The 25,548-nt window shown below is 56.0% G+C and overlaps 1 protein-coding gene across 2 annotated transcripts in view; it reads left to right on the forward strand.

The window, feature by feature from the left end:
- PACS1 (phosphofurin acidic cluster sorting protein 1) overlaps positions 1-25,548 on the forward strand; it is a 107,968-nt gene that overhangs the window by 61,949 nt on the left and 20,471 nt on the right. Inside the window, exons 3-14 of one of the 2 annotated variants that reach the window (XM_039547811.1) lie at positions 5,762-5,851; positions 9,377-9,502; positions 9,802-9,946; positions 13,083-13,174; positions 13,842-13,922; positions 15,258-15,317; positions 16,273-16,433; positions 19,695-19,788; positions 20,719-20,799; positions 21,186-21,301; positions 24,001-24,139; positions 24,913-25,017. In XM_039547811.1, coding sequence (XP_039403745.1) covers positions 5,762-5,851; positions 9,377-9,502; positions 9,802-9,946; positions 13,083-13,174; positions 13,842-13,922; positions 15,258-15,317; positions 16,273-16,433; positions 19,695-19,788; positions 20,719-20,799; positions 21,186-21,301; positions 24,001-24,139; positions 24,913-25,017 — 1,290 coding nt within the window. The remainder of the gene's footprint in view (positions 1-5,761; positions 5,852-9,376; positions 9,503-9,801; positions 9,947-13,082; positions 13,175-13,841; positions 13,923-15,257; positions 15,318-16,272; positions 16,434-19,694; positions 19,789-20,718; positions 20,800-21,185; positions 21,302-24,000; positions 24,140-24,912; positions 25,018-25,548) is intronic. The other variant, XM_039547813.1, reaches the window with a different exon arrangement.

Here is a 25,548-nt window from a genome sequence, read left to right on the forward strand (position 1 = left end):
GGGAGAAGTGAGCAAGAGGGGCTGGCAGGCGGGGGGGTATCTGTGCCCAGGGTTGTTGCAGGGGGGTGAAGGTGGCAGGGAGGGGTTTGCACAAGGGAGGAGTGGACAGGAGGGAGATGGCAGACAGCCGGGGGGGACGGGGGTTCCCGAGGGTGATGCAGGGGTGAAGGTTACCATGGCTGGCTCGGGGGGTTGCTGGGTGGAGGTTGTCCAGAGGCAAAAGTGGCAGGACAAGGTGGGTTGTTGGGACAGCGGGTGCACAGGAGAGAAGGTAACTGGTCAGTGGGTGTTGGAGGGGGTGGTGCTGGCTGGGGGAGGGGTGTCTGGGTTGCTCCCACATACACCATTCCCCAGGCCAGGGACTGCAGCTGCCCACCCCCCGCGGGCCCGTGTGGCTCCCCGCGGGCCGGCTAGGTACCTTGCAGGCGGAGTGGACACCCAGCTTCTCTGCCCGAAGAGCAGAACGCAGCTGCGCCTTCCGTGGGCCAAGCCGGGCTCCCCACCGCCCCTGGGGCTCTCAGCGGCGGCACAGGCAGCCAGTGCCCCCCTTTCCCCCCCCCGCGCCTGAGCGTGCTGCCACCGCCGCTGCTGAGAGCCCCGGGGGCAACAAAGAGGCCGGCTCGGCTCACGGCGCGGGGAAGAAGGCGCAGCTGCTAGTGCTAGACCCTCCCCTTCCCCGCTCCGCCACCGGCTGCTCCCCCAGGGAGAGGGACTGGCTGCGCCGCGGGTGGCCCCTCTGGAGCTGGGCTGCAGGGAGCAGCAGCAGCAGCCTTGTGCTCTGCCGTTTTAAAAAAAATTGGGGGGCACTGCTTTTTGGCGCCCCTAACCACTTGGCACCCTAGGCAGCCGCCTAGTCCGCCTAGTGGTTGCACCGGCCCGGCTCGTGTATTGAGAGTGGCTGGACAGCCACATGGTCATCAATCCGTAAGTTCGCCAACTTCTGCATCTTAGCCAGTGCGAGAAGTCTTCTCCATCTCTTAGTGCTCAGGGGAAGGTGGAGGAGATATAATCTACCATGTTTTTGATGTCTGTACTTAAAGAATGATCCTGCTTCCCACTCTGGGGGCACGCTGCTCTGAAAAACCAGCAGATCTGGTGCTTGGAAACTCCATCATAGTCTTGCCATGAAGAAGTATAAGAACATGTATCCTTGCTTACCTGAGAAGTTCCTTTCTTCAAGTAATAAGGGCCACAGATCCAGCCCACCCAGGAGACAAATGAATCATCCAGGCTAGAGATGGAAATTGACATCCAAGGATTTTGATTTGTTGTCACTGAAATTTCCCATGCTCTGAAATAGGAGAAATTGAGCTTTTTCCTCAAAGTATATTTATCACAGTCTGTAATTTAGGAAACTAAGTCTGAATGATCCTGGCTGTGAAAGTTCTTGGCTGCAGGAGACTTCCTGTAGTGGGGCATTCCCCTGCTGCCAGTGACTGTCAGGCCTGGTTCTGCAAGCAGATGGAAGTACCCATTGTAATGGATATATGGGGACCTTGTTGCTCAGTAAAAGGGAATTTTCAGGTAAGTGCAAATACATTTTTTTTTCTGTTTTTTCATCTTCCAAATTCTTTGCAAACATTAACTCTCACAGCCTGCCCCAGGAATACCATCCCCCCACCTCCCATGGACGCACAGAGATGGCAGGACAAAGTCTGGGGAGAGCCAGGATTGGAAATGGAGTTGCTGATCCCAGTTCTGTGGCCTCTTCCTAGGAGCAATAAGCTTCCTAATGGTCAGATCTGCTGGGCTGGGGAATAGTCTCTCCTAAGAAACATCCCATGAGATGGGGCAAAGCCTTAGAGATTTGCTCCAACTCTCTCCCTCCTTTACAGTATCTTCTCCTCTACTCCACTCCACATCTGCCCCTTCTCCCCTGTTCTTCCCTTTTCAGTGTCCCTTCACTGCCATTACATAGTTCACTCTGCTTGTGTGTTACATCCCTTCACCCTGCGTTTGGTCTGTTTAGATTGTCAGCTCTTGTCAGCAGGGACCATTTGCTGCTCTGTACAGCACCTAGCACAGTGGTGCCCCATTCTTGGCTGGCCCTTGGGCACTACTGCAATAAACAGGATTACTAACCATAACCAAAGTGGAAGCCACGCTGCGCTGCTGGGAGCAGATGGGGCTAATCTAGCAGGTGTAACTAGTATGACTATGAAAAAGGAACTGGTCTTTCCTCGGGCAGCCTAGCAGTGATTTGGAGAGAGACCTAGAGACAGCAGTGGCCCACCAAAGAGCACTGCAGTACGGGACAACCCAGCATTGCATCAGGGGCTTTTCCAGCGGCCCCCCTTGGACCAGGGATCTCTTCAGTCCACATTTCCTGTGTAAGGCAAAGAGGGAAACAAATATGTCAGGCCAAGAGCTCATCTGTCTAATCACAGGAGTGGGGGGATGACCTGCTCCAGAGAGCCCTATGCATTTAATTAAAAATTTATCCCAGTGTGAATTAGTTACAGCTGAGATGATGTGCTTTTATTACTGACTTGACTGCTGGGGGTTTTAACCCTTCCCCTCCGGGGTTTCCATAGACTGTACAAATGATCCCACGTCACAGCAACCCCCCCCACACACACACCTCGCCATACGTCCTTACCAACCAGTGCTCGGGGGGTTTAAACCAGTATTTCGCGTCCAGTCTAAGGAGAGCTGTTACCAAGAGAGCGTTTCCTTTTATTGCTGTCTGCTTCCTGCTGTTTCCTTATCATGTTCCTCGTTGTTAATAACTTGAGTTTATTAGGGTTTCATGCAGAAGAATTTCAAAGTGTTTTAGGGACTATATATAGCTCGCTCTGTCCCTGCTGAGATGCAGCCACCTCTGCAGCACGCAGCAGCCATTTAGCAGTGTGGATCACAGCACGCAGCAGGTCGGGGGAGGGAGCGAAGTAGCCTGCATTTGACTGCAAGTGCCAGAGGCCGAGTGGCACTTCCCCCACAACACCGCTGCCTTCGAGAGCCGGTGAAGAACTTTCAGAGGAACTCTGACCTCAGGGGCACTTGCATCACTGCCGAGTCTGGGGCCATTCTCTTGTGGGACACACAAGCAAAATATTTAATGAGCTAATTAGCATATAAGCGTAAACCTCAGCTTGAAAATGTTTGTGTGAATTTGATGCAAATCCTGCCTACCCTCAGTGAGGAAGCACTGTGGGGATGGGGATTCCTGGCTCTGGGTGTAGTGTGGGGTCTGATGGCTTGAGCGGTGGTTCCTGACAGCAAAGCCAAGAGTCCACACCTGGCATATTCGCTCTGAAAAGCCATGTGGCTCAGGGGGACAAGATCTGGGTCTGTCCTATTAGAGACCTGGCTTCTCTTTCCCAGATAGCAGCATAGGCAGCTTGCAGAAATATTAACAGCAGTCCATGGAAGAGGGAAGCCTCAAACTCATGGTCTCCTGGTTTGCAACTCAGTGCACCTTCTTCTCAGTCTAAGGGTGTCAGCTGAGGTGTGACAAGGCTGCCAAATGTGCAGGTGCCTGGTGAGATGCGAGGTGCATGGCGGGTCTCCGCTCAGGATTTTCTTTGATGAGCGAGGCCTTGAACATCTAGACAGCACTTGGAGGGCCTCACCTAAGGGCCCCTCTGCTAAGCTCACAAGCACTATCTCAGATTTGGCTGGCACTGCCTGCCTGCTGCAGGGTTTGTCTTTGCAGCACCTGGTGCTGGCCACTCTCAGAGGTGGGGTTCTGAGCTAGACGGGCCGTGGGTCCAATGAGTCTGGGAGCTCCTATTGTTGCTCATTTTAGGCAGCATTGGCCTGACTCCCACTACAGGTCATCAGCGGGGATAGATCCTGTAACCCTCCGCAACAAAAGCACAGGCCTCTAACACTAAAGCTGTAACCATATAAGCTGATAAGGGATTCAGCAATGGAAAGGCCGGAAGGGCCCATTAGATCATCTATAGGGTCCTACCAAATTCGCAGTCCATTTTGGTCAATTTCACGGTCATAGGATTTTAAAAATTGGTAAATTTCATGATTTCATCTATTTAAATGTGAAATTTCACGGTGTTGTAATTGTAGGGGTCCTGACCCAAAAAGGAGTTGTGGCGGGTGGTCACAAGGTTATTGTAGGGAGGCTTGCGGTACTGCTACCCTTACTTCTGCGCTGCTGCAGGCGGTGGCGCTGCCTTCAGAGCTGGGCAGCTGGAGAGTGGCGGCTGCTGGCCAGAAGCCCGGCTCTGAAGGCAGCGCTGCCATCAGGAGCAGCGCAGAAGTAAGGGTGGCATGGTACAGCATTGCCACCCTGGCAGGGCGCTGCCTTCAGAGCTGGGCGCCCAGCCAACAGCCACCACTCTCCTGCCGCCCAGCTCTGAAGGCAGTAAGGGTGGCAACTCCCCCTAAAATAACCTTGCCAACCCCTTGCAATTCCCTTTTATGTCAGGACCCCCAATTTGAGAAACGCTGATCTCCCCTGTGGAATCTGTATAGTATAGGGTAAAAGCACACAAAAGACCAGATTTCACGGGGGGAGACCAGATTTCATGGTCCGTGGCACATTTTTCGTGGCTATGAATTTGGTATGGCCCTAATCATCTGGTCTGACCTCCTGGATGGCCCAGGCCAGAGAACCCGTCCCCCCTGCACTCAGCTCCGATGTGTGTGTTTGATGAAATACAGCCAGGCTGAATTTGGAGACACTGAGAGATGGGGAATCCCTCCTTCCGCCCCCCATTCCCTTGGCAGTTTGTGCCAATGGTTAATCACCCACACTGTTAAATCTTGGTGCCTTGTTTCAGTTTGAATTTTTCTGGCTTCAGCTTTCAGCCATTGGCTCTCGTGCGGTCTTTCTCTGCTAGGGATAAGAGTCTATTTTGCTGTGTGGATCAGCTCCCAGAGGGGGACATGCCACATGTATCCATAGTCTTCCACTGTCTGTGGTAAGAGCAGGGAGCAGTTGGAGTCGGGATTCCTGTGGGCATAGTAACAACATGCCAGGGGCTTTAAAGGCGAGGCTCTGCCACCCAGTGGGTCTGTGTGCTCTGGGAGGAGTGGCTAGAGCAGGAGATACTGGGTATTATTCCTGGCTCTGCCACTGTAGTGTGTGACTGGGAGACCTGGACTCAATTCCCTGCTCCGACAGACTGTGTGTGTGACCTTGGGCCTCTGTGCCTCAGTTCCCCATTTGGGCAGCAGAGATAATCCTTCCCTAGCTTCCATTAAAGATTGTTGTGGTGCCCAGATGCTGTGGGGGCAGAGGGGCTGGGAAAGTGCTAGGAGATCTCGGATGACAGGCATTTGGAAAATGCCAATGTTATTCCCACAGCATGAGCACGTCTTTTGTCTGGGTCTGTCTCCAGGAGCTCTCTGCCTGCTGCTGGATCCAGAGCTTGGTAACAGGGGTGGGGTGGGATTGAGGGGGTGGAGGATTTAAAGTGGTGCTGAAAGTGAAACAGCAGCAGGTGAATTCCTGCTTCTCACAGGGCGCATGCATGTGTGGTGTTGGCGCTTCCTTTGGAGATCTGCCAGGCAGTGCGTTGGAGAGCTGGCCTCTGGGACAGAAGATGAAGGGTGGATTTCAATCCTGTCCTCATCCCCAAGCCCCCTTCACAGCTGTGGCTAAGGATCACCATGAGCAGGAGGCTGCAATACCTTCTCTCCCTGTAGTTGGGCCCTCCAGGGTGGGGTTGGCTCAGGTTGATGGGGACACTGCTGGGCAAGGTTGCCCTGCTGGTGCTGATTTGGGCACTACTCTCTGCCTGCCCTGATCCCGAACGCAGGTGAACATGTAACACTGTCCACTCTGTATTGGTTGCAGGGCTCAAAGAGAATCCTGAGATCCAATGAGATTGTCCTGCCGGTCAGCGGACTTGTAGAAACAGAGCTTCAGCTGACCTTCTCGCTACAGGTGAGCGTGTGCAGCCGTGCGGGGCACTGAACTGGAGAGGTCTTTTCCTTGACAGGTGGGAACTCCCGTGTGGCACCAGCTTAAGGTTATGTCTCTTCCAATATACCTGAGGGCAGGTCTACACTACAGCGGGGATCTGGGATCCACGCTCTGAGATCGATCCATCGGCAGTCGATTTAGCGGGTCTAGTAAAGACCCGCCAGATCGACTGCAGATCGCTCTCCAGTTGGCCCCTGTACTCTAACCCCAACGAGAAGAGTAAGGTAAGTCAACGGGAGAGTTTCTTCCATTGACCCCGTGGTCACTCGACCTAAGGTACGTTATTCACATAGCTGGAGTTGCATAGTGTAGGGCGACTTACTGCGGTGGTGTAGACATAGGCTGCATTGGTTTTTAGAGAGAAACTTTGGCTAGAGGGGCCTTCCAGAGTCTCTAATGCCCACAGGGCTACAAAGCTCTTGGAAGTGGCAAGCTGAACAGGCACAGTTGCACTTAATAACACCAGGTTTCCTTGAAAGCTCCAAGCAATGACAATTCCATCATCTCCTGTTTGACGTTCCCCCTGCCTGCCCTCTGCCAGTCTAACAGTTGGGCAGGAGACCGAAATTATATTCCTGGTGTGACCTTGGGCATGTCCTTTACTGTCTCTATACCTTAGTTTCCCCATCTGTAAAATGGGAGCTTTCTTAGGAACGGGCAGGATGGGACTGGACTTCCTGGGTCGTTGAGTCCATTCCTGTGGTATTGTAGGCAACCCTGCCATGCCATTAATGATAGAGGGTTCAGATGCTCCAGTGCTGGGACCGTACAAGTACCTAGATTGAGTGAGGTATCAATGCCAAAAATGGCTTACAACTTTGCTCTCCACGCAGCTTGCCATGTTTCGTCCCTGCTGCTTGACCCCTTTGACAACTCCCTCCACCTTTGTAAGATCTTGGCAGCAGAGAAGCAGGCCCCAAATGTCAGCCTTGTACCATGGGACTCTTGTGTTTTCCTGATACGCTTTGTATCTTTTTTGAGATGTGACCCTTCCCCTTTCATGTGGGGAATCGACAGAGCTGTAACTAGCTATTTTTGCGCCCAAGGCAAGAATACAGAATTGTGCCCGCCCGCCCCCGCTCCTCCAGCTGCGCTGCCCCCCCCTTGGCTCCTCTGGCCACTCCCCCCCCTTGGCTCCTCCGGGCGCACCGCAGCCATGCTGTGCCCCAAATGCTCCTCCAGCCGTGCCCTCCCTTGGCTCCTCCAGCTGCGCCGCCACCCCCCTTGGCTCCTCCGGCCACACTGCGGCCATGCTGCGCCCCCCCTCGCTCCTCTGGCCTCGCTGCACCCCCTTGGCTCCTCCGGCCATGCCCACCCCTTGGCTCCTCTGGGTGCGCTGCAGCCATGCTGCGCCCCCCCGCACCTCGCTCCTCCGACCATGCCCCCCCCCCCGCACCACGCACCTCCAGCCGCACCGCGGCAGTGCTGCCCCTCCCCTTGCTTTTTTTTTTTTTTGCTTGAGGCAGCAGCAAAAAAGTTAGAGCCAACCCTGTGCTTCCCGCTCCGCCTCCACCTCCCTGGGCCTGAGCGCGCCGCCGGTTGCGCTCTGGGGCGGAGCGTTCAGGGGAGGAGGAGAAGGTGGAGCGGAGGTGAGCCCCTTGCGCCCCTCCCCTTTGTGCACCTGAGGCAAGTGCCTCACTCGCCTCGTCCTTGTTATGGCACTGGGAATTGACCAGCATCCCTAGAGTATATGAGCCAGGTATATGATCGCAGAGTGAAACTGACTAGCCTGCTATAACTTCCTAAGCTGAGTGACATGCACAAAGCAGACTAGCTTCCCCCACATCCTCAGTTTTTGGCCCTCTTTGAATACACCCAAGTGTTGCTTATAATACAGCATAAAAGGATTTCCAAATGATTTTAATCCTGAGGAAAATGCACCGTGGCCAGTAATAAGAATTGATTCATTAAACTGTTGCAGTGACATCCTTTGGCAGTTTCCATTTCTTTTAGTAATTGGAAGTGTTTGCAGGCAGTCCTGGCCTGGGACAGGTCCTTGGAGTAGTTCTGAATGTCCTTTTTCTTCCCTGCACTCACCCAAGAGAGTGCATACAGAGAGCCTTGTTATTTCTCATGAGGGACGCTGTATCTTCCCTTTGTTTTTCTAAATACAGACTCAAAATGGCAATGAAGCTTTTGCCACACCTCATTTGCCAGTGAATGTAAAGTACTGCCCTGGGCTGTGTGTCCTGGAGCTGTGTGGTGTGCTCAGACATTGAGCATAGCACATTTGTCATCCTGGATTATTTCAAGGTGTTCATGACCTGTCTGATCCCTTCCTTAAAGCGTCTCTGATGTAGCAGCTTTTGGAAGCTGCGGTATGCTCAGAATGGCCAGCCAGAACACTGCCTCTTTCAACAGCTGGCTTCCAGACACTTCTTGAAATTAACTTGGTTTCTTTCAGGAAGGAAGGCATAACCAGTGGGAGGCGTGGGAAGGCAGGGAACTGTCAGGCAGGACTCCTGGGTTCTGTTCTTGGGTTTTGGGTAGGAGTGTGAGCTAAGGGGCAGAGCAGGAACTGAAATCCAGCAGTCCTGGGTTTTAGTCCCAGCTCTGCTATTCTCTGAGTTTGTCCTTGGCTAAAGGGTAAAATCACTGGCACTTCTAAAAATGAAACTCTAAAGACCCATTTTCAACAGTGATTTAGGAGCCCAAATCTGACTTCGTTCGATTTAGGCTCCTTAATCACTTTGGTGCTTTTGAAAATGTCATCTTTCAGTGTTGCCATTTTGCCACGTGTAAGATGGGAATAACTTACCTGCCTCCCAAAGAGAGAGGAGGCTTAAAATTTGCAAAGCACTTGGATTCCTGGAGGAAGACATGACAGGAGGCAGAACGTTATTCCTCCTGTCTGTGCTTGGTCTCCCTGTGCAGTGCTAGTTACTGTCTGCAAACCTAGCACGGGTTGTTTCTGCTCACGTTACTCATGCAGGTAGTGGCATGAGATTTTCCCATCCTCTTTCTCCTGCCAGTGGAGCTGCAGCCACCCTGCCCCTGGACAGAACAGCTCACCCTCTGTGCCTGACTGTCCGCTGTGCTGCATAAATCCCTGCTTCCCAGGATGGGCAATTAGGAGCTCTGAGAATTGTAAATGCGTGCACCGTATGGTCTTGTTGAGCCTTGGCTGCTGCTCACGTTGCAAGCTGGATCCTACTGGGGGCTTATCACCAAACAGGTGTGGACGGGATCTTTGATCCCACTTCCATGGCTTTGTCATACCAGCTCCAAGCACCAGCCTATGTAGCCTGGCCACTTGCCTTTACTGATCAGACCAAGCACTGTGCCTAGGGTGGGAGCTGCTATTTGGTGCCTGGCAGAAAGATACGTTAGGCTTTGCTGCCCAGTGCTGTCCATGGAGGAGGGACGGGATGAGGGGATCTCTGCTCCCCACACCTTCACACTGGGCCACATGGAACCCCAAACATACCGGGCTCTCGTGCGGCCCCCTGTCGTTGCTGCTCTCTTGACTGTCACTTGCCCTTGCAGTATCCCCACTTCCTGAAGCGAGATGCCAACAAACTGCAGATCATGCTGCAGAGAAGGAAGAGATACAAAAACCGGACCATCCTGGGCTACAAGACTCTGGCTGTTGGGCTTATCAACATGGCTGAGGTAAGGAGGAGGAGGGAGGCACCAGGCACGGTCATGGGGAAGACGTGATTAAATGTAACCTCTTCCCTCTTCAGCTCAGACAGAGGCAGAGTGCTGTGTGCCTAGGCTGGGCTCAGGGGTGGGACCTAGCCAGAGACACCTAGACCAGCAGAGCTGTCTCAGTCCTGTGTCAGCTTGGGTCCTCCTTGCGTGGCCCACACGGGGCCATTGTCTCAGTGGGGGTGACTGGCTCGGTATTCTCAGCAGCCTCCCATGGGGCCCGCTGGGAGTACATGTCGCGTGGTGTCTCTCCTGCCCAGGTCATGCAGCACCCCAGCGAAGGAGCTCTGGTGCTTGGACTCCACAGTAACGTGAAGGACGTATCTGTGCCCGTTGCTGAGATTAAAATCTACTCTCTGTCCAGCCAGCCAATCGACCACGAAGGGCTCAAGTCGAAACTGTCCGGTAAGGAGGGGACTAGTTTGGGATGAGGGGGGCTTGGGCGTGGGGTATCCAGAGTGGGAAGCTCATTGGCTGCCCTGGATCCAGCATCACTAGGCAGGTGCACAGCTTGCTAATTCTCAGTTGGCACAGTGAGCTGCAGGTGTTTTCAATCCTCTCCATTGGGCATGTGCCCCCCTCCCTCCCTGCTGGGAGAGAGGTGGGTGGCTCCCTGGCAGGGGACGCTGTGCTGGTGGTGGTGCCTCCTTCAGATGAAATGGAACCGGTGTCCTGACTTGGTCATTAAAGTTCCTGAGTGAGTCACTTGCGGTTTGCTAGAACTGGGGTGTTGGAGCCAGTGTCCTGGCCAAACTCCACCACGGGGAATTATGTTCCTCCTCCCTAAATTCCCTCCCGGCTCTGCCTTTTCCCTGGGACTGAAAGTTCTTCCCTTCCTGTCCTGAGCTGTTGTAGAGTGTGGCTACACATTCCTCCCCAGAGGGAGCTGCATTTCCACACTGTGGCAAAAACACTTTTCTCCAGAGACTCAGCTTGACTAAAGTCTCAGAAGCAGAACAGATTTTTCCTGGTCCCTGAAACCTACAGCTGTAAAAGCCACATGCCTGCTGGTTCCGTTCTGCATTGTACAGCTCTGCTAGTCTTTTGTATGCATGGTTGGAGGCAGTGTCTTAGAAAGCACTTGGAGCCTCTTCAGCTACATTCTATCCCTGCGTAGCTACATGTGTTTCTGGTACTTCTGTGACACAGCCCAGGTGCGAGCAGCAGCCGGCTGGGTATCAGCCCCTTCTTGGTTACCTGTAGGGCGATTTGGTCTAGGGTTTTAATGTGTTTAATCTGCAGAAGTGAAGGCAAAACCCTGCTCAGGGCCCAGTTCCACCACGTCCATTCGCATCAGATCTTGTTTGGACAGTGGAGGCTAATTCCTTCCAACACGGCTATATTTAGCCCTGCGTCTTGGAATCCTTCCGTTTATGATACTGTCGCGGATGGCTGCCTAGGCAGTAAATCTGGTTGCCATGGAAACCGATGGAGATGCAGGCTCTGTGTTGGATTTATTTTAATATTTGGGTTTATTACCAGCAACTCCGTGACCCGACAAGGGCAGGCAGCTGGGCACTGATGGAGGGGGGCACCTGTTGATCTGGAAATCTGCACCCTTTCCTGTCCGGCATCTTGAGGCAAATAGAAATCAGTCCAGGTCTCTCATAGACAGAGCCTAAGTTCCTCTGTGGTGGCAGAATCTAGTCCTTGCCACAGAATTGTACTTCTTTATCTAGCTTTCATTAAAAACAAACCTGTGGAGCTCTTATGGTTGCTAAGTAAACCCTCCACATGTGAGGGATGTAGTAGTGTCTGCCTGAGTCTGCAGGCAGCCTGAAACAAGCATTGTCAAATGGAACTTCATTTATCTCAACAGGATGTTAACTCTGAAGCATACTGATGGCAATGTACATGTCAATATGGTTAACTATTTAGCTGCTGAGCATATTAGTGGAGACATCCCTCCAGTGTGTATATGGTGTGTGCGCCATGCCCCTTGACCCTATCTTCTAGGAAGTCTGTGTGTGTGTGTTAATGCTTATAAAGTGCTTTGAGAGCCTCCAATGAAAGGCACTAAAGAGGGGTCCAGGCTTCTTGCTGTAAAGGGAGAGGTGGTTCCACTCTGCTAGATTCCATGAGGAATCAGGAATGTAAATATTGTGAGCCATGAAATCCCCTCTCTCTCTCTCAAACTCCTGCACCAGCTGATCTTTATCCTTGAGTGGGAATTTAAGCAATTATTTTATTTTAATAGTGTCCAAGGACGACTCCCCATCCCCAAAAGAATCTAACCAGATACAAACAACTGTCTGTCAAATGATGGGAAATACCAGATGGTCCCAAAGGGAGTGCTGGGAGCTGTTTCCATCCCAGTAATCCGCCCAGTTCCCAAGTTCATCAGTGAGTCCACGGCCAGCTCATCTCAGATGTTGGGCTGGCTCCATATTCCACACTTCTCCACACCCTGCACAGGGCGACTGTTCTCCAGTCATTGGCTGCAGGCAGGGCTGCAATCAGAAGGACTGTGGGCTGCTATGGGCCATGGGGATGCTGTCTTTGGACACGACTGAAGGAGAGGAGCGGAGGAGGATCGACTGGGCACGTGCTAGTTTTTTTGCTCCCTTAGGGTGTTGGAAAGCATTAGTTTGCATTTACCTTGGATGTATCAGGAATGGCTCTTCCCTGAGGTTTGGAGACCCCAGAGAAGCTGCCTGGGAGCTTTCTCATCCCTTAAATGAAGGGGGGAGGGGTTGAATCTTCAACAGACTTTATTTTCTACCAGCTGTTCATCCAGTGGACGGCTGGCCTAGGCCTCAGGGCTTCCCTGCACTATGCAGGAGCTCAGACTAGATTACCACAATGGTCCCTTCTGCTCTTACAGTCTATGAATCTAAGCCACTCAAATGTGACCCTTCCCTCGGTGCCTTGGTTTCCCCATCCCCCCAGTCGGGTCACTAATCCAGCTTTCCTTCAGCCTCATGCCTGTTGAGACTGTAAGTCCTTTGGGTCCTAGCCCCCTCGGTGTCTCTGCCACCCCCCAGCACAGCAGGGCATCCAAGCACTACGGCAGCACAACCCAGCTTTCGAAAGAGTCTGCATCAAAGGCCTTCTCCAGCAGCCCTGCCTCAGTGGGTCCCATGGTGCCGGAGCCCTCCTAGCTCTCCAGTCACCCACAGAACCTTCGAGGGTAGACGAGGTCTGAATTTCTAATGGAAAGCCAAGCCGCTAAAGCCTCTCTCCTCTATATTATGCATGACCAAAAAAGGACGCAAGCTTCTCTTTTGGATCACCCTTAAAACCGAGTCCTGACCACTCTGTGGCTACTTATGGTACTTTCCACTAGAGAAGGGGTGTGCTTGTCTGATGGTGGAGAGGCCCAGTGCCGGCTGCCTGCTATCCCATCTGTAACATAGGCCAGGCTATACAGAGACTAGGGCCTTGGCTGGATGGCACCGTGCTGGAGGACCAGTCTGCACTGCAGAGCACCCTCTCACCTGCCAGACTGTGATGTGTGGTGTCCTGGACCTTATGCGAATCCTGCTGACAGCGCTATGCTCCCGAGCTGGACTTCCAGCCTAACCCCAGCTGTGTCTTCCAGATCGGTCCCCCGACATCGACAACTACTCGGAAGAGGAGGAGGAGAGCTTCTCCTCGGAGCAGGAGGGCAGCGACGATCCCCTACATGGACAGGTAACCCTCACCCCCCTCCCCAGTCTGCTGCCCCTCAGAGCGCTCAGGGCAGAACTCCATTGCAAGGCATTACCAAGCAATAGGCTGGCTGGGCCTGGCTGCCTCCATTTGCAAACCCCTCTTTCCATGGGTTTAGGCTTTCCTCCAGTTCCGATCTCTCCTCAGCGGGGGGGTTTCACCCGGTTTCTGCCTTTAACCCTCCCCAGCCCTGCGTACTTCAGTGGCTGAATCAAGGCAGAGAAGAGTGCCCCCAGCGAGCTCGGAAAAGGATGCCAAGTGGCTCCCACTTCCAGCCTGCACCTTCCAGCCTGCAAAGGGAGCCAGAGGTGGTGCTGAGCAACCCAGGCTGGGAGCTGGCTCTGTGAGCATCCCCCTTTGGGAAGGGAGGGGAGAGGCGGACACCCTGCAGAGCAGCCTCCCTTTGGGATCTAGCTGAGGACTGTGGACTCCAGGCCACTGATCCTTTGGCTGGTTGCCCCAAGTGGTCACCTATGACTGGGCTTCAGCCTACATGCAACTGTACCTACCTGGAGCTGGGCTGCTGCGCCCCAAGGACGAGGGAGATCCTGGTGAAGAGAGCTAGCTGTGGTATTGCGGCCAGGCTCCCATACCCCCAGGGCCTGGGGGTATTATTTCTCTGAATGTGCTGTCTCCCCCGCCCCACAAGGACTTGTTTTACGAAGACGAGGATCTCCGGAAGGTGAAGAAAACGAGGAGGAAACTGGCCTCGGCCTCAGCGATCACTCGGGTGAGTGTGTTCTGAGGGGGCTCTGGCTGGCTGGCCGCCTTCTGGCTCCAGTCTGGTGTGAGGCCTCGTGCCAAGAGGGTCTCTGAACTGGTCATAAGCAGCTTCCGGGGGGACTGGGTGGCTCTGGGCCTTGGGGTGGGGCAGAAGGCGCCATTTGCCTCTTGAAGTGACCGCTGCCCAGCAGATTCAGACACGCTGCTGGGAGTGAGCGGAGCTACGCAGCTTCAATCTCCAGAGCTGTCAGGTTGTCCCCTTTCCACCACACTGTCACTCACCTAGGCGTGGCTGTTTGACCTCAGCTGTGGCTGGGAAGCTTTGCCCTGTCTCCTGGGAACTGGCCTGCAGTAATGCTGCCTCTCACCGGGCCCTGCTCAGAAGGCAGTTACAAGAGCTCCTTGCATGCCTCTCCTTTAACACCTAGCTGTGATAACAGCCTCTGAGCTGCATGTGGGTGCTATACATGCTTTTAGCCTCGCCATCTCGTGCAGTGCGCTTGGCTGGTTTGCAAGCTAAGCAGGCTTGCTCTGGGCTAGACCTCTGGAGAATGAGCCAGAGGTGCAGCATGGAAACATGTGGGTGACTCAGGAGGAGGAGTGCTCCCCTCGGATTGGTGCTAACCCCAGTGTACCAGCATGGAGCTAGGGAGCGCTGTGCTGCACTCTGCATGTTCCCTGCATCCAGCCCTGCATCAGGTTTGAAAACTCTAGTGGACTTTGAGCTGTCACTTAAGGCAGCGTTTCTCAGATGTGGCCCCTGTGGCACCCAGTGAGTTCCCCACCTTCCCAGGGTATGTGGGGCTCAGGCTTTGGGCTTCAGCCTTGGGGTGGTGAGGTGGAAGGCTCTGGCAGCAGGGCTCCAGGCTCCGGCAGTGGGGCTTCAGGCTCTAGCCTGCTGCTGCCTCCCCTGGCCCCCCATCCAGGGCTTAATTTGTCCCCAGGCTTGCCAGGGCTGAGTAAGTCTGCTGTGAAAAGTGATACTTGTATGTTTGTTAATATCACTTTTCACAATGGTCTTACTAGCTAGCAATAAATGACAATGACTTGGACGTGTGTATGTGCATATTTATTTGTTTTTCCTAAAATTAACGAAGTATTTTAGGAAGAAGTGTGAAAGCGGCCACCAGCAAGAGTTGGTGGCCACACTCTGAGGCCACCAAAAATTTTGTCCTGAGAACCCCTGATTCTGGGATGATCTGTGGGGTGATGCAATAGTCTCCTTCCATTGGCCCCTCAGTCGCACCTATGGCAAAGGCCTGCGCCCCCTCATTGGGACCCCCGATTCCTGTTCCCTTTCTTGGTGTCACTGTAACGAGTCAATGGCACCGTTTCTTCACAGCAGCCAAATATAAAGCAGAAGTTTGTGGCGTTACTGAAGAGGTTCAAGGTGTCGGACGAGGTAGGTGCAGCCCTTCTGTCTTGTTGCAAATGCCTTCGCTATTGCAGTGGTCTCTTGTTGGTAGCTGGAGTGCTGGATGGGCTGTGATTCAGATCAGGTGAAATGCATCCCTCGTCACCGCTCCTCCCGCCTCCAAATGAATGGCAGTGTGAGCTCAGAGCTCAAGTCCTTCAATGGGTTCGTCTCGTTTTTGTTGTTGGAAGGGAGTAGAGTCTAGTGGCTAGAGCAGAGCGGGGCACTGGGTTCTGTCCTAGCGCCTCCACTGAGTCATTCATGGCAAATCACGTCACCTCTGTGCCAGGTTCTCAATCCCCTGCTCTAATCACCAGACCACCTCCCTCCAGGTGCTGGGAATAGAGCCCGCCTCTCCCTCCCCCACTCCCCTTCCATCAGTCTGACCTCTGTTACCAGTTACCCCTGGCTCCAGCCACTGGACCCCATTTGTCTCAGAGCTGTGGATAGAACCCAGGAGTCCTGAATTCCAGCCCCCCTATTCTGACCACTAGACCCCACTCCCCTCCACCCTTCTAACAACCAAAGGATCAGGAGGTCAATGAGACTAAGTAGGGGCCCCTCCTGGTTGTTGGGCTAAAGCAGACATGAGCTGGGTGTTAGACAGGCCTGTGAGAGTCAGTGTAGTCTGGCATGTGCCTCGGAGGTTTCTTGCAACTTCCCCTGAACCGCCGGTGACAGCCGCTCTCTGACACGGGATCCGGGACTGGCTGGGCCGTTGCTCTGTGGGTGAGACTCCATGTTCTCTGGGAGATGTCAGCCCGACAGCTGATTGGTGGGGTGTTAGACCCTTGACATGCCATTGGCTGGGGCGGGAGAGCCAAGAGCAGGAGGAGGTCCTTGAGGCTTCTTCCAGCACTCGCTCCCGTGGGCTTTCACAAAATACGCAGTCTCTGCTGCGCGTTGCCTGGCCCCCGGCTAGTCTGGAGTCTCCTGCCCACAGGTTGGCTTTGGCCTGGAGCACGTCTCCAGGGAGCAGATCCGAGAGGTGGAGGAGGACCTGGACGAGCTGTACGACAGCCTGGAGATGTACAACCCCAGCGACAGCGGCCCGGAGATGGAGGAGACGGAGAGCATCCTCAGCACGCCCAAGCCCAAGCTCAAGTGAGTGCTGGCGGTGGGGCGGCACGGTGAGCGACCGCTGCAACAGGGAGCGAGCCTGGGCTGATGGGAGCCATGGGACACGGCAGCTGCTCCCAGCTCTGCCACTGCCTCGCTGGGTGAACTTGGGCAAGTCACTTCCCTTCTCGGTGCCTCAGTTTCCCCCTCCCACCTTCTCTGTCTCATCTGTTTAGACTGAGAGCTCCTCAGGGCCATGGCTATTCTCTGGCCACACGTTTTGGGCCGCATCTGGCACAGCAGGGTCTTGATCTTGGCTGGGGCTTCCAAGCACTCTTGTAATACTACTAATAGTGTGGGCTGTGGGACTGAGTCAGGGCTCCGGGAGTCTCTTCCCACAGGGCACTGACACAGCAAGTATCTACAGTGCTCCGTGACTGCCTGTGAAACACTGTTGTTGTTATTTACACTGGAGTAGCTCCCTGAGGGCCCAGGTCCATTGTGCTGGGTGCTGTACGAACCTGTAACACAGATGCGCTCTCAGCCCTACAGAGCTCACAATCCAGCCATGAGACTAGACAACAAGGGGAAGGGAGCACAAGGTGACCCTGAGATGGTTGAAAATGATTGTAATTCTCCATAAGAGACAGTGTAAGTCTCCACAGTGCTTTAGGAAACAGCTGCACTGAAGTGCAGCTAATTCTGGGGTGGAGCACAGCAGCCGCTGTGTCAGTGACGTAAGGGTGCATGTTGGCTATGGACACTAGAGGGCCCAGCATCTCGCCTGCACCTTCAGAGCCCCCCGGGTCCAACAAGCCTCATGGAAACTATCCAAATGGACTGAGACCTGGGATCTCCATTAGTGCTTCCAGCCAGTCTGGAATCAGAGCGCTGACACTCTAGGTCTCTTTCCCTATAGCTGAGGCTGGTGTCACACGCCGTCCCCTGGGAATTGAGGATTAATTAGGATTTGTGCAGCCCTTGGAGATGCCTGGATGAAAGGAGTGATCTGTTCAGCTAGGTTGTTTCTCGCCCTGCTTTGGTCATGCACGCCAGCCACTGCTGCTGCAGACCCTTCTCCTGTGGGTGTCGTCCCCCCCGCCCCCGCCCCAACACTCCAGTCAGAGCCCCCTGCCACCTCTGCCCTCGCAAGCCCCTGGGCACTCTGAGAGGCAGCCTGAGCAGAGCATCTGATTCGTGCAGGATTCCTGCCATCTGCCTAGAGTGACGACTTCAGTCTCGGTGCTTCACAGACCCCAGTAAGGAGCTCATTCCTTTGCTCTCACCATTAGACACACCTCCCCTCCCAGACCTGGGAACAGAGCCCAGGAGTCCTGGCTCCCAGCACCTCTGCTCTAACCACTAGACTCCCCTCCCCTCCCAGAGCTGGGGATAGAACCCAGGAATCCTCATTGCCAGCTCCGCCCTGATCTAACCCACTAGACACCAATCACTTCCCGTAGTTGGGAAGAGAGCCCAGGAGTCCTGACTCCCAGCCCTGTGCCTTACCCACATGGTGGTCTGTGGGGAGTGTAGTTCCATCGCAGGGGGCATGGGGGCCCTTCTCCAGCATTGCCAAAGGGGCTGGGAGTCACTGTTGCTGACAGGTTGGTCAGCGGCTGTGGAAAACCGGCACCTTAGATCACGGGCAGTATTCTATGAGTGTCACAGCCAAGGCCAACGTCGCACGTGCTTAATCAGGCGCCGATAGCAATCTAAGCCCCCTCCCCCCCCCCACATTCCCCTTCCCAAAGCAAGTGTGGGCTGCCAGGCTAGTCCTACCAATAACACCCTCCCCTTCCTGGACCTGAGCTGTGCTCTCTTCTCCCCCCTGCAAAGCACGGCCAGTGATCTCGCCCCTCCCCGACTCTGGTGCTTGCTGTCCCCGCTCTCAGCATCGCTGCAGCTCCTCATGTCCCTCGCTCCCCCCGGCCCTCACTGCTCTGATCCAGCCCGGGCACAGCAGCGCTGCTCTCTAAAAGCCAGCCTGGTTCTGATTGGCCCGAACTGCGTCCCTGACACCATGCGGCTCCCTAGGGCTGCCGCAAGCCAGAGCTTGCCATGGACTTGCTGGGCTCAAGGCCTGGTGGGGTAGGGTTCAAACACCGGAGCAGGAGCACTGAGCGGGAGCTGACTGTGCAGAAGCTTTCGGCCACACAGGGGTTACAACAGGGGATGAGGTGCTGGGACTCCTGCTTCTGTCCTGCCCCAGTCTTGCCACCCGAGGGCCGTGGCAGCTGCGCCCGTCCCCTCTCTGTAGCTCAGCTCCCCCGCCTCCTGGGGAAGGCGTGCGAGACGGATGGCTGTGTACGTTTCTCCCGGGGACCGGTGTGACTGAAGCTGTGAATGGAAGCCAGGGCACCAGGCCGCCTGGATGTAAGAGAAGGCTGTAACCGGTTCCCAGGGGCTTGTCTATACCCAGACGTTGCACTGGGTTGTGGGAAATCGTGGCAGCTTTTGCGTGTGGACTTGCGATGGCGTTAGTGCTCCCAGTAAATGAACAGAGAGAAGCCAGGCTTAGCCCAGACCAGCCTTGCAGGCTTCTGTGCTGACTGGACTCCTGCAGGGTGAAATGAGCCATCGTTACGGTGCTCAGCTGTGTGGGTGACTCAGGCTTACCTGGCATAGGCCCCTCTGGTACCAGAGTGAGGCTGATTGGCGCCCACACTCGCATGGTGTCAGGGAGATCAGTGCAGATCCCCACACGGACACTCTCTGATCTCAGTTTGAATTAACCCTGTTCCCAGTCGACTTGAGCTGCAGCGGCCACAGGGCCTTTGGCACCGGACTAGCTAGAGCGGTTTCGGTTCGGTCGGTAAGTGATGCCGTCTCAGCTTTCTCACGCAGAGGAGGCCTGGTGTGTGTCTGGCCAGCCCCCAACCTTCCCTGCTTGGAGCTAGGAGGGGGCCCGGCAGCACTGCAGCGTTTCCAGGGGTGGGAGAGGCCCCTGGAGAGAGTCCCTTGTGGGAAAGATGAGCCTGTCGCTCCAAAGCAGGCTGGGGCATTTGATGCTCCGTAGCTGAGACAGTGCCAGAGAACCTGGAAGGGACGGGAAGCCCTGCGCTGGCGCCCATTGCTGTGCTGTCCTGTGCCAGTCTGGAGGGCCCCTGCAAACCATGGGAGGAAACAGACCTTCAAATATCAGCCAAAGTTTCTACCATGCAGGCTGGCCCGGAGGCACTGAAATACGCCCGGGATTCGCACAGGCCATCCCTGAGGCTTGAATCCCTCTGACCCTCTCCTCACCCCAGGCCAGGGTCTGCAGCAGCACTTTGTTCCCTGACCCGCTGCATCTCTCCCTGCCAGGCCGTTCTTCGAGGGAATGTCTCAGTCCAGCTCCCAGACAGAAATTGGAAGCCTTAACAGCAAGGGGAGCCTGGGCAAAGATGCCACCAGCCCGGTGAGTAATCGCAGAGGGAGGGAGTGGGTCTCGTGTTCCAGCGGGGGGTGCCGGACGTAGGCCCGTGTGGGTCTGGCTGCGTGGTGATTCGCAGCTGGTACGTGACCTCGACTTCCAATGCATGTGAATGCGGTCGCAGGATCTGTGCTCTCTGCTGGAGCCAGGTGGCTGCGGGAGTGCTGGGCGTGGGCAGGCGAGAGCAGTGCTGAACTCGGCCTGGGGCCTGGCTCAGTGGCCGAGGCAGAGCAGCGCGGCCTGTCAGTGCAAGGGGCAGCTGCCTGTGCCTTGTAGTCACTCATATCTTAGCCAGCACTTATCCCGGCCCGTTGGAGTCGCCCCCAACCCTCCCTCAGTCCAGGCAGTTCTGGTGCACAGAAGGGCGGTGGGGTCTCCCCTCTGGCACCGCGGTGCTCCCCAGCTCCTAGGCAGAGTTTGCTTCCCTAGAGGCTGGCACATACAAACTGGGTTTTCTAACACTAGTGTTTGTAGAAGGCCAAGCTGCTACTTATCAGCATTGATTATCTGTATTCGCCAACACGCAGTACCCCCACTCCGGGCCCAGCACCCCGGTGCGCTAGGTGCTGTACGAACCCTGAACGCTGCCAGTCCAGCATCAGCCAGGAGCCAGCCGGTGGACGCAGGCAGACGGGCAGTGAAGCCCAAGGAGGCTGTGAGGCGTTCCTGCTTAGCACAGTGGCAGTGCTGCCAGGGGATGCCCGGAGTGGGCCTGGCCCTTCATACCGTGCCCAAAGAGCTTTGCCGTCTCGACGGAGCACTCAGCCAAGGGGGGCAGGGCTCCAGGGGATGAGCTGGGAAGCACTGTCGGGATCCCGGCTGGGCCAGTGGCTCTGAGGGTGGCTGAAGGGGAGCGAGCACAGCTGCCCCAGACCTGTAACCTTCCCATCCTTCTGCCCTTGGCTGTTTTTTCAGATGGACCCAGCCGTCGGGGACAAGTTGAAACCTTCGTGGAGTAAAAATCTGGACGACAGCCTCAGCGAAATAGACACCCTGGTAACATGCCCCAGCCGCGCTGGCCCACTCTCCCCTCAGTGCTCTGTCTGGCTTAGGGGCTGGAGCCAGGGGGACATGGCACATACAGGCCTCTCCCTTTTGCGGGAGCTCATGTGCCCAAGGTAACACCCTGCGCTGGTGCCTGTTTGCCCCTGGAGGCAGCATGGCCTAGTGGGTAGAGTGCCGCAAAGCTGAGCTCAGGATGGGGAGAGACAGCCGCTCTGACGATGGAGCCTAACTTGTCTCAAGTTGGCACGTACAGTCAGTGGCTGCTTGGAATGACATAGTCAGTGGCTTTTGGCTGCGAATTGTCACCCATTAGGGCCCCAGCTGTTGATCGCCAGAATGAGCTCTGGAGCCTCCTCATTCCCTCCCCGTGTTCGTAGGAAGCGAGTGAGCAGGACACATTCGGAGACTCCAGCACCACGTTAATCATCCCCGAAAAAGTCAAGACACCCATGAAGAGCAGCAAGGGGGAGCATCAGAGCATGGCATCACCCAGGTAAACTGCCTGCTTTGAAACCAGGGATGGGAGACATGGGTGGCACGGGGCAGCAGGTGGCTGCCTCTAGGGGGCTCTGACTCCAGGCCAGCCTAGGGCAGGGGGCTTGGCTGGCTCAGGGGGCAGAGAATAGGACATTTCCCTTTCCCCTTTAGAGAACTGGCTCCTAGCCAGGCTGATAGCTACCAACCATTGCTCCCCTTGTCCGTTCCCAGGCGGGCCTCTTTCCCCAGCACTCTGCAGGGTTGGGGTTCAGATCCTGCTTGTCACCCAGGGAGGAGGCTCCTTGATCTCACAGCTGGTGGAACTCTCTTATAGAAGTGGTTTATTGAATTCTCCCTGAGCACAGGCTCTCTGTGGGCTTTACTAAAACTGTCACTCCAGCCCCAGAACCCCAGGGGCACACATCCCTCGCTTGTCACAGGTCACTGATGTCGCACACTGTCAGGCTGGGGGACGAGATCACCAGGATCAGTGGGGTTTGCCCCCCAGAGGCAACCCCTGCCTTGTGCTCTCCAAAGAGTTGGCCCTGAACTGGAGAGGTTTAAAGCAAACTGCTGGTTACAACCCTGCTGAGATTCCCTGCCAGAACAACCTGGTGTGTTGCACCTGGACTGCCTGAGACCCTCCCAGAGAGAAAAGGGATGTTGCTGGAGTCAGGAGGCCTGGGTTGCATCTCTGGCTCTGCCCTTGGAATGTGTGGTTCTCACTATGTCGCCTCAGTTTCCCCATATCAGGTGTTGGGCGCTCAGAGGACTGTGTGGCATTTTGCATCCAGTTCCCAGCATTAGGCATCTTCCCCTGGCCAGGTTTCTGGTCTGGTCTGTTATTGCCCGTTCCATCCCAGGCCAGGGAGGGTGGTGATGCCTCGTGGCTCTGAGCCCCCAGCACTGGATGGTCTGTGGGCAATCTCGGCGTGGCTGGATTTGAACCTTTGACTGTGTGGTGTCGGGCCCCCATCCCGTCCCCAATTCCCTGTGGGTACTAGGCCTCTCCCGCTGTGAAGGCAGTGGGGCCATGCCGGCACTGCACTGAGTGAAGGATTGGAGCCACATACCTAGTGTGTTCAAAGGCCTTTATGTTCCCAGTGGAAACCTGCCCCATCTTCCTCCTGCTTTGCCAAAAGTGCATCTTCAATGTGTGACGCAGGCTCGCCATGCCGGCCTCGCTCCCAGATGCTATTGGGGGTGGGGAGGAGGACTCAGCCATCAATACCCCACCCCCCCATTTGTCTGCTCGTCTCCCTGATAGTGCTGAAGCTGCTGCTTGCACTCTGACGCTGAGCAGCGCCTTCTTGGAGCAGAGCACCAGGCTGCCCTGTCCTGGAGTTAAGGCCTTTGCTTAATTGCTGTGAGGTGGCAGCAGAGGCGGCTGTGTCCTCGAGCTCCAGGGAGCTCTGCTGCTCCATTCAGGCCATGCTCCGGATCAGATCCGCTAGGTTTACAAGCGAAAAGCTCTGGTTTCCTGTCTGCCAGCACTGCGAGCCCCTCGCACCTCCAGCAGGGGAGAGTGAACTTCTGGGGGCGGGGAGGGCATGAGCGCTAGATCAGCTGACTGGAGAGCTCAGACTGTATGATCAGAACGAGCCCTTCTGGCCTTTACGTGTCTGAATCTAGGAGCAAGGACTAAAACTATATTCTAGTCAGTGAAGGAAGAGCTGGGACTCCAGTACCCAACCTGGCTGTGCAGTAAGGTGGGGCCATCGGAGCCACGGTCACGTTTCAGGGGAGTGGCACACTCTAATGGGGGAACTGACAAATATTCCTTAGCAATGCAGTGGCAGGATCTAATGGTTAGGGCAGGGGACTGGGGATCTGGACTCCCAGGTTCTGTCCCAGCTCTGGGAGGGGAGTGGGGTCTACTGGGACAGAGCAGGGGGGCTGGGAGCCAGGACTCCTGGGTTCTATCCCCAGCTCTGTGGGGGGAAGTGTAGGCTGGAGTGCATGCCAAGCTCATCCCACAGGGGCCTGGGCTGGAGAGCATGCCCGTCTTGCCCTACTGAGGGAGGGGGCGTGGGCAGGAGCATGGCGTTTTGTGCTCTGAATTGGTCATGTTCTGGGTCCCTTGGCCCCCAAGTCACTTTGTTGTCTTGGTTTGTAAGCTCATATGTCCAAGGCCTGCACAGCATGGTCCTCACCCCTTCAGGGTCTCGGTGCTCCAGGAGAGATGCCAAACCTTTCAGCCATTGGCGGGCTCTGCATTCCTGTGGTGATCCAGCCCCAGCATCTAGCACAGCCCCCTCTGCTGCTCTGGGATTGCTGGAGAAATCCGGATCGTGGCAGAGAGCCCTCTGAACCCTTGGCAAAGGGTGGGCACCTTCCTGGCTAGGAGCCCACCTTGAATCTGCTGGTAGCCCGCCCCTGGGGTTTCCTCTCAGCCTGTGCTGGCTACAGACTGTACGTGGGCTCTCCCTGTGTCTGACCAGCCCACCCAGTCCTGTTGTACCCAGCAGTGTTGCTGAGCTCCCGCTCTTGACAGTGCGCCAGGAAACCCGTCACATGGCCATGCCATTCTGTTCCCTTGCCAGCGGGCAAGCAAACGCTCACAGGAGCCCCAGGACGTGGCTCAGACCTGAGCGGGGCCTGTGTGTGTATCTGCAATGAGACCCTGGTGTGTGGGGGAAGGACCCTGCTCTCCCAGCTGGATGCTGTGCCATGCCAGGGAACCAGGCCAACAGCACTGTCCTTTGTCTGCTGCAGCAAAATGGAAGGTGCAGCGCACACGCCGCGGCAGAAGAGAAGCACTCCGCTGAAGGAGAGACAGTTCTCCAAGCCCCTGAGCGAACGGACCAACAGCTCGGACAGCGAGAGGTCCCCGGACCTGGGCCATAGCACACAGGTGATGTGACTGCAGCCCCAGGCACTGCTCCATGGAGGGGTGATCCCAGCCTGTGCCACCTACAGCTGGGAGCTCATCACAGATCTAGTCAAACATGGTCGGTTGCCTGGGAGTCCTGTAAGGAGAGCCAGGGGCTGCAATGAGCGACATCAATGGGGAGCTTCTCTCTAACTGTACTGAAGCAATGGCATTGGGGGTGCAGTGATGTGGCAGGGGGGAGGATGCTCAGTAGGGGGTGCTCTCCCTTCGGTCAGTGCTGGCTCCAGAGCAGCACTAGGGGGCGCAGTGCTTCCGGGAGCGGAGGGAGGTGCTCAGTAGGGGGCGCTCTCCCTTCGGTCAGTGCTGGCTCCAGAGCAGCACTAGGGGGCGCAGTGCTGCCGGGGGCGGAGGGAGGTGCTCTGTAGGGGGCGCTCTCCCTTCAGTCAGTGCTGGCTCTAGTGCAGCACTAGAGGGCGCAGTGCTGCCGGGAGCGGAGGGAGGTGCTCAGTAGGGGGCGCTCTCCCTTCAGTCAGTGCTGGCTCTAGTGCAGCACTAGGAGGCGCTCTCCCTTCAGTCAGTGCTGGCTCCAGAGCAGCACTAGGAGGCAGCAGGGGCCTCACGGCAGGTGGCTGGATACGCAGAGCTGAGGGAAAGGCAGAGGACCGGGCTCCTGGTGACAGCAACAAGGGAGAAGCAGCTCACCAGGGGAACCTCCAGGGTTCTGGCCCAGCCCAGTGTGTGTCGCCTGTGCCCTGCCAAGGCTTAGCCCTCACCTCGCCCTCCCTCCCCAACAGATTCCTCGCAAGATCGTCTATGACCAGCTGAACCAGATCCTGGTGTCAGACACGGCCCTGCCCGAGAATATCATCCTGGTGAATGCGGCCGATTGGCAAGGCCAGGTAGGGAGGCCAGCCCTGGGATGGGACCCGGCAGGTGCTGCTGGGTAGGGGTGGCAGTGACCCATGGAGATGAGGCCCCTCTCTTTCCCTGTCTTCCGTTGATGTGCTTAGGCCCCATCCCCTCGCTCAGGGCTGATCTCCCGCCCTGCCAGTCTCTGGGCTCTGCTGCCATCACAGTGCCTGCCTTGTCCAATGCAAACTGAGCAACAGCTCGGGTCACCCGGGCCCTCGGAGCCCTGCTGCCCTGGGAGTGGAACTAGCAGCTCCGCAGAGGGGCCATCGGCTGTGTGGCCTGAAGCCAGCCTCTGCGGCGAGCCGGTGCTGGTAGGCAGCGTGTTAAGTGGTGCTCCGGTCTGTGCGAGCAGTGGGAGTGCAGGGCATTGCCTGGGCTGAGCTGGGGCGGGGGCTGAATGGGAAATGCCAGGGGGAGGGGTTGGGTTGGCCGCCCTGCGGGTGAGCATTAATGCTGCTGCTGTGACTGGGTGGCAGAGTTTGAATCCCATCTGAACATCCCCCTTGACATGGCGTGAA

Source organism: Mauremys reevesii, linkage group 7, assembly GCF_016161935.1.
Source record: "Mauremys reevesii isolate NIE-2019 linkage group 7, ASM1616193v1, whole genome shotgun sequence".
Taxonomy (NCBI): Eukaryota; Metazoa; Chordata; order Testudines; family Geoemydidae; genus Mauremys; species Mauremys reevesii.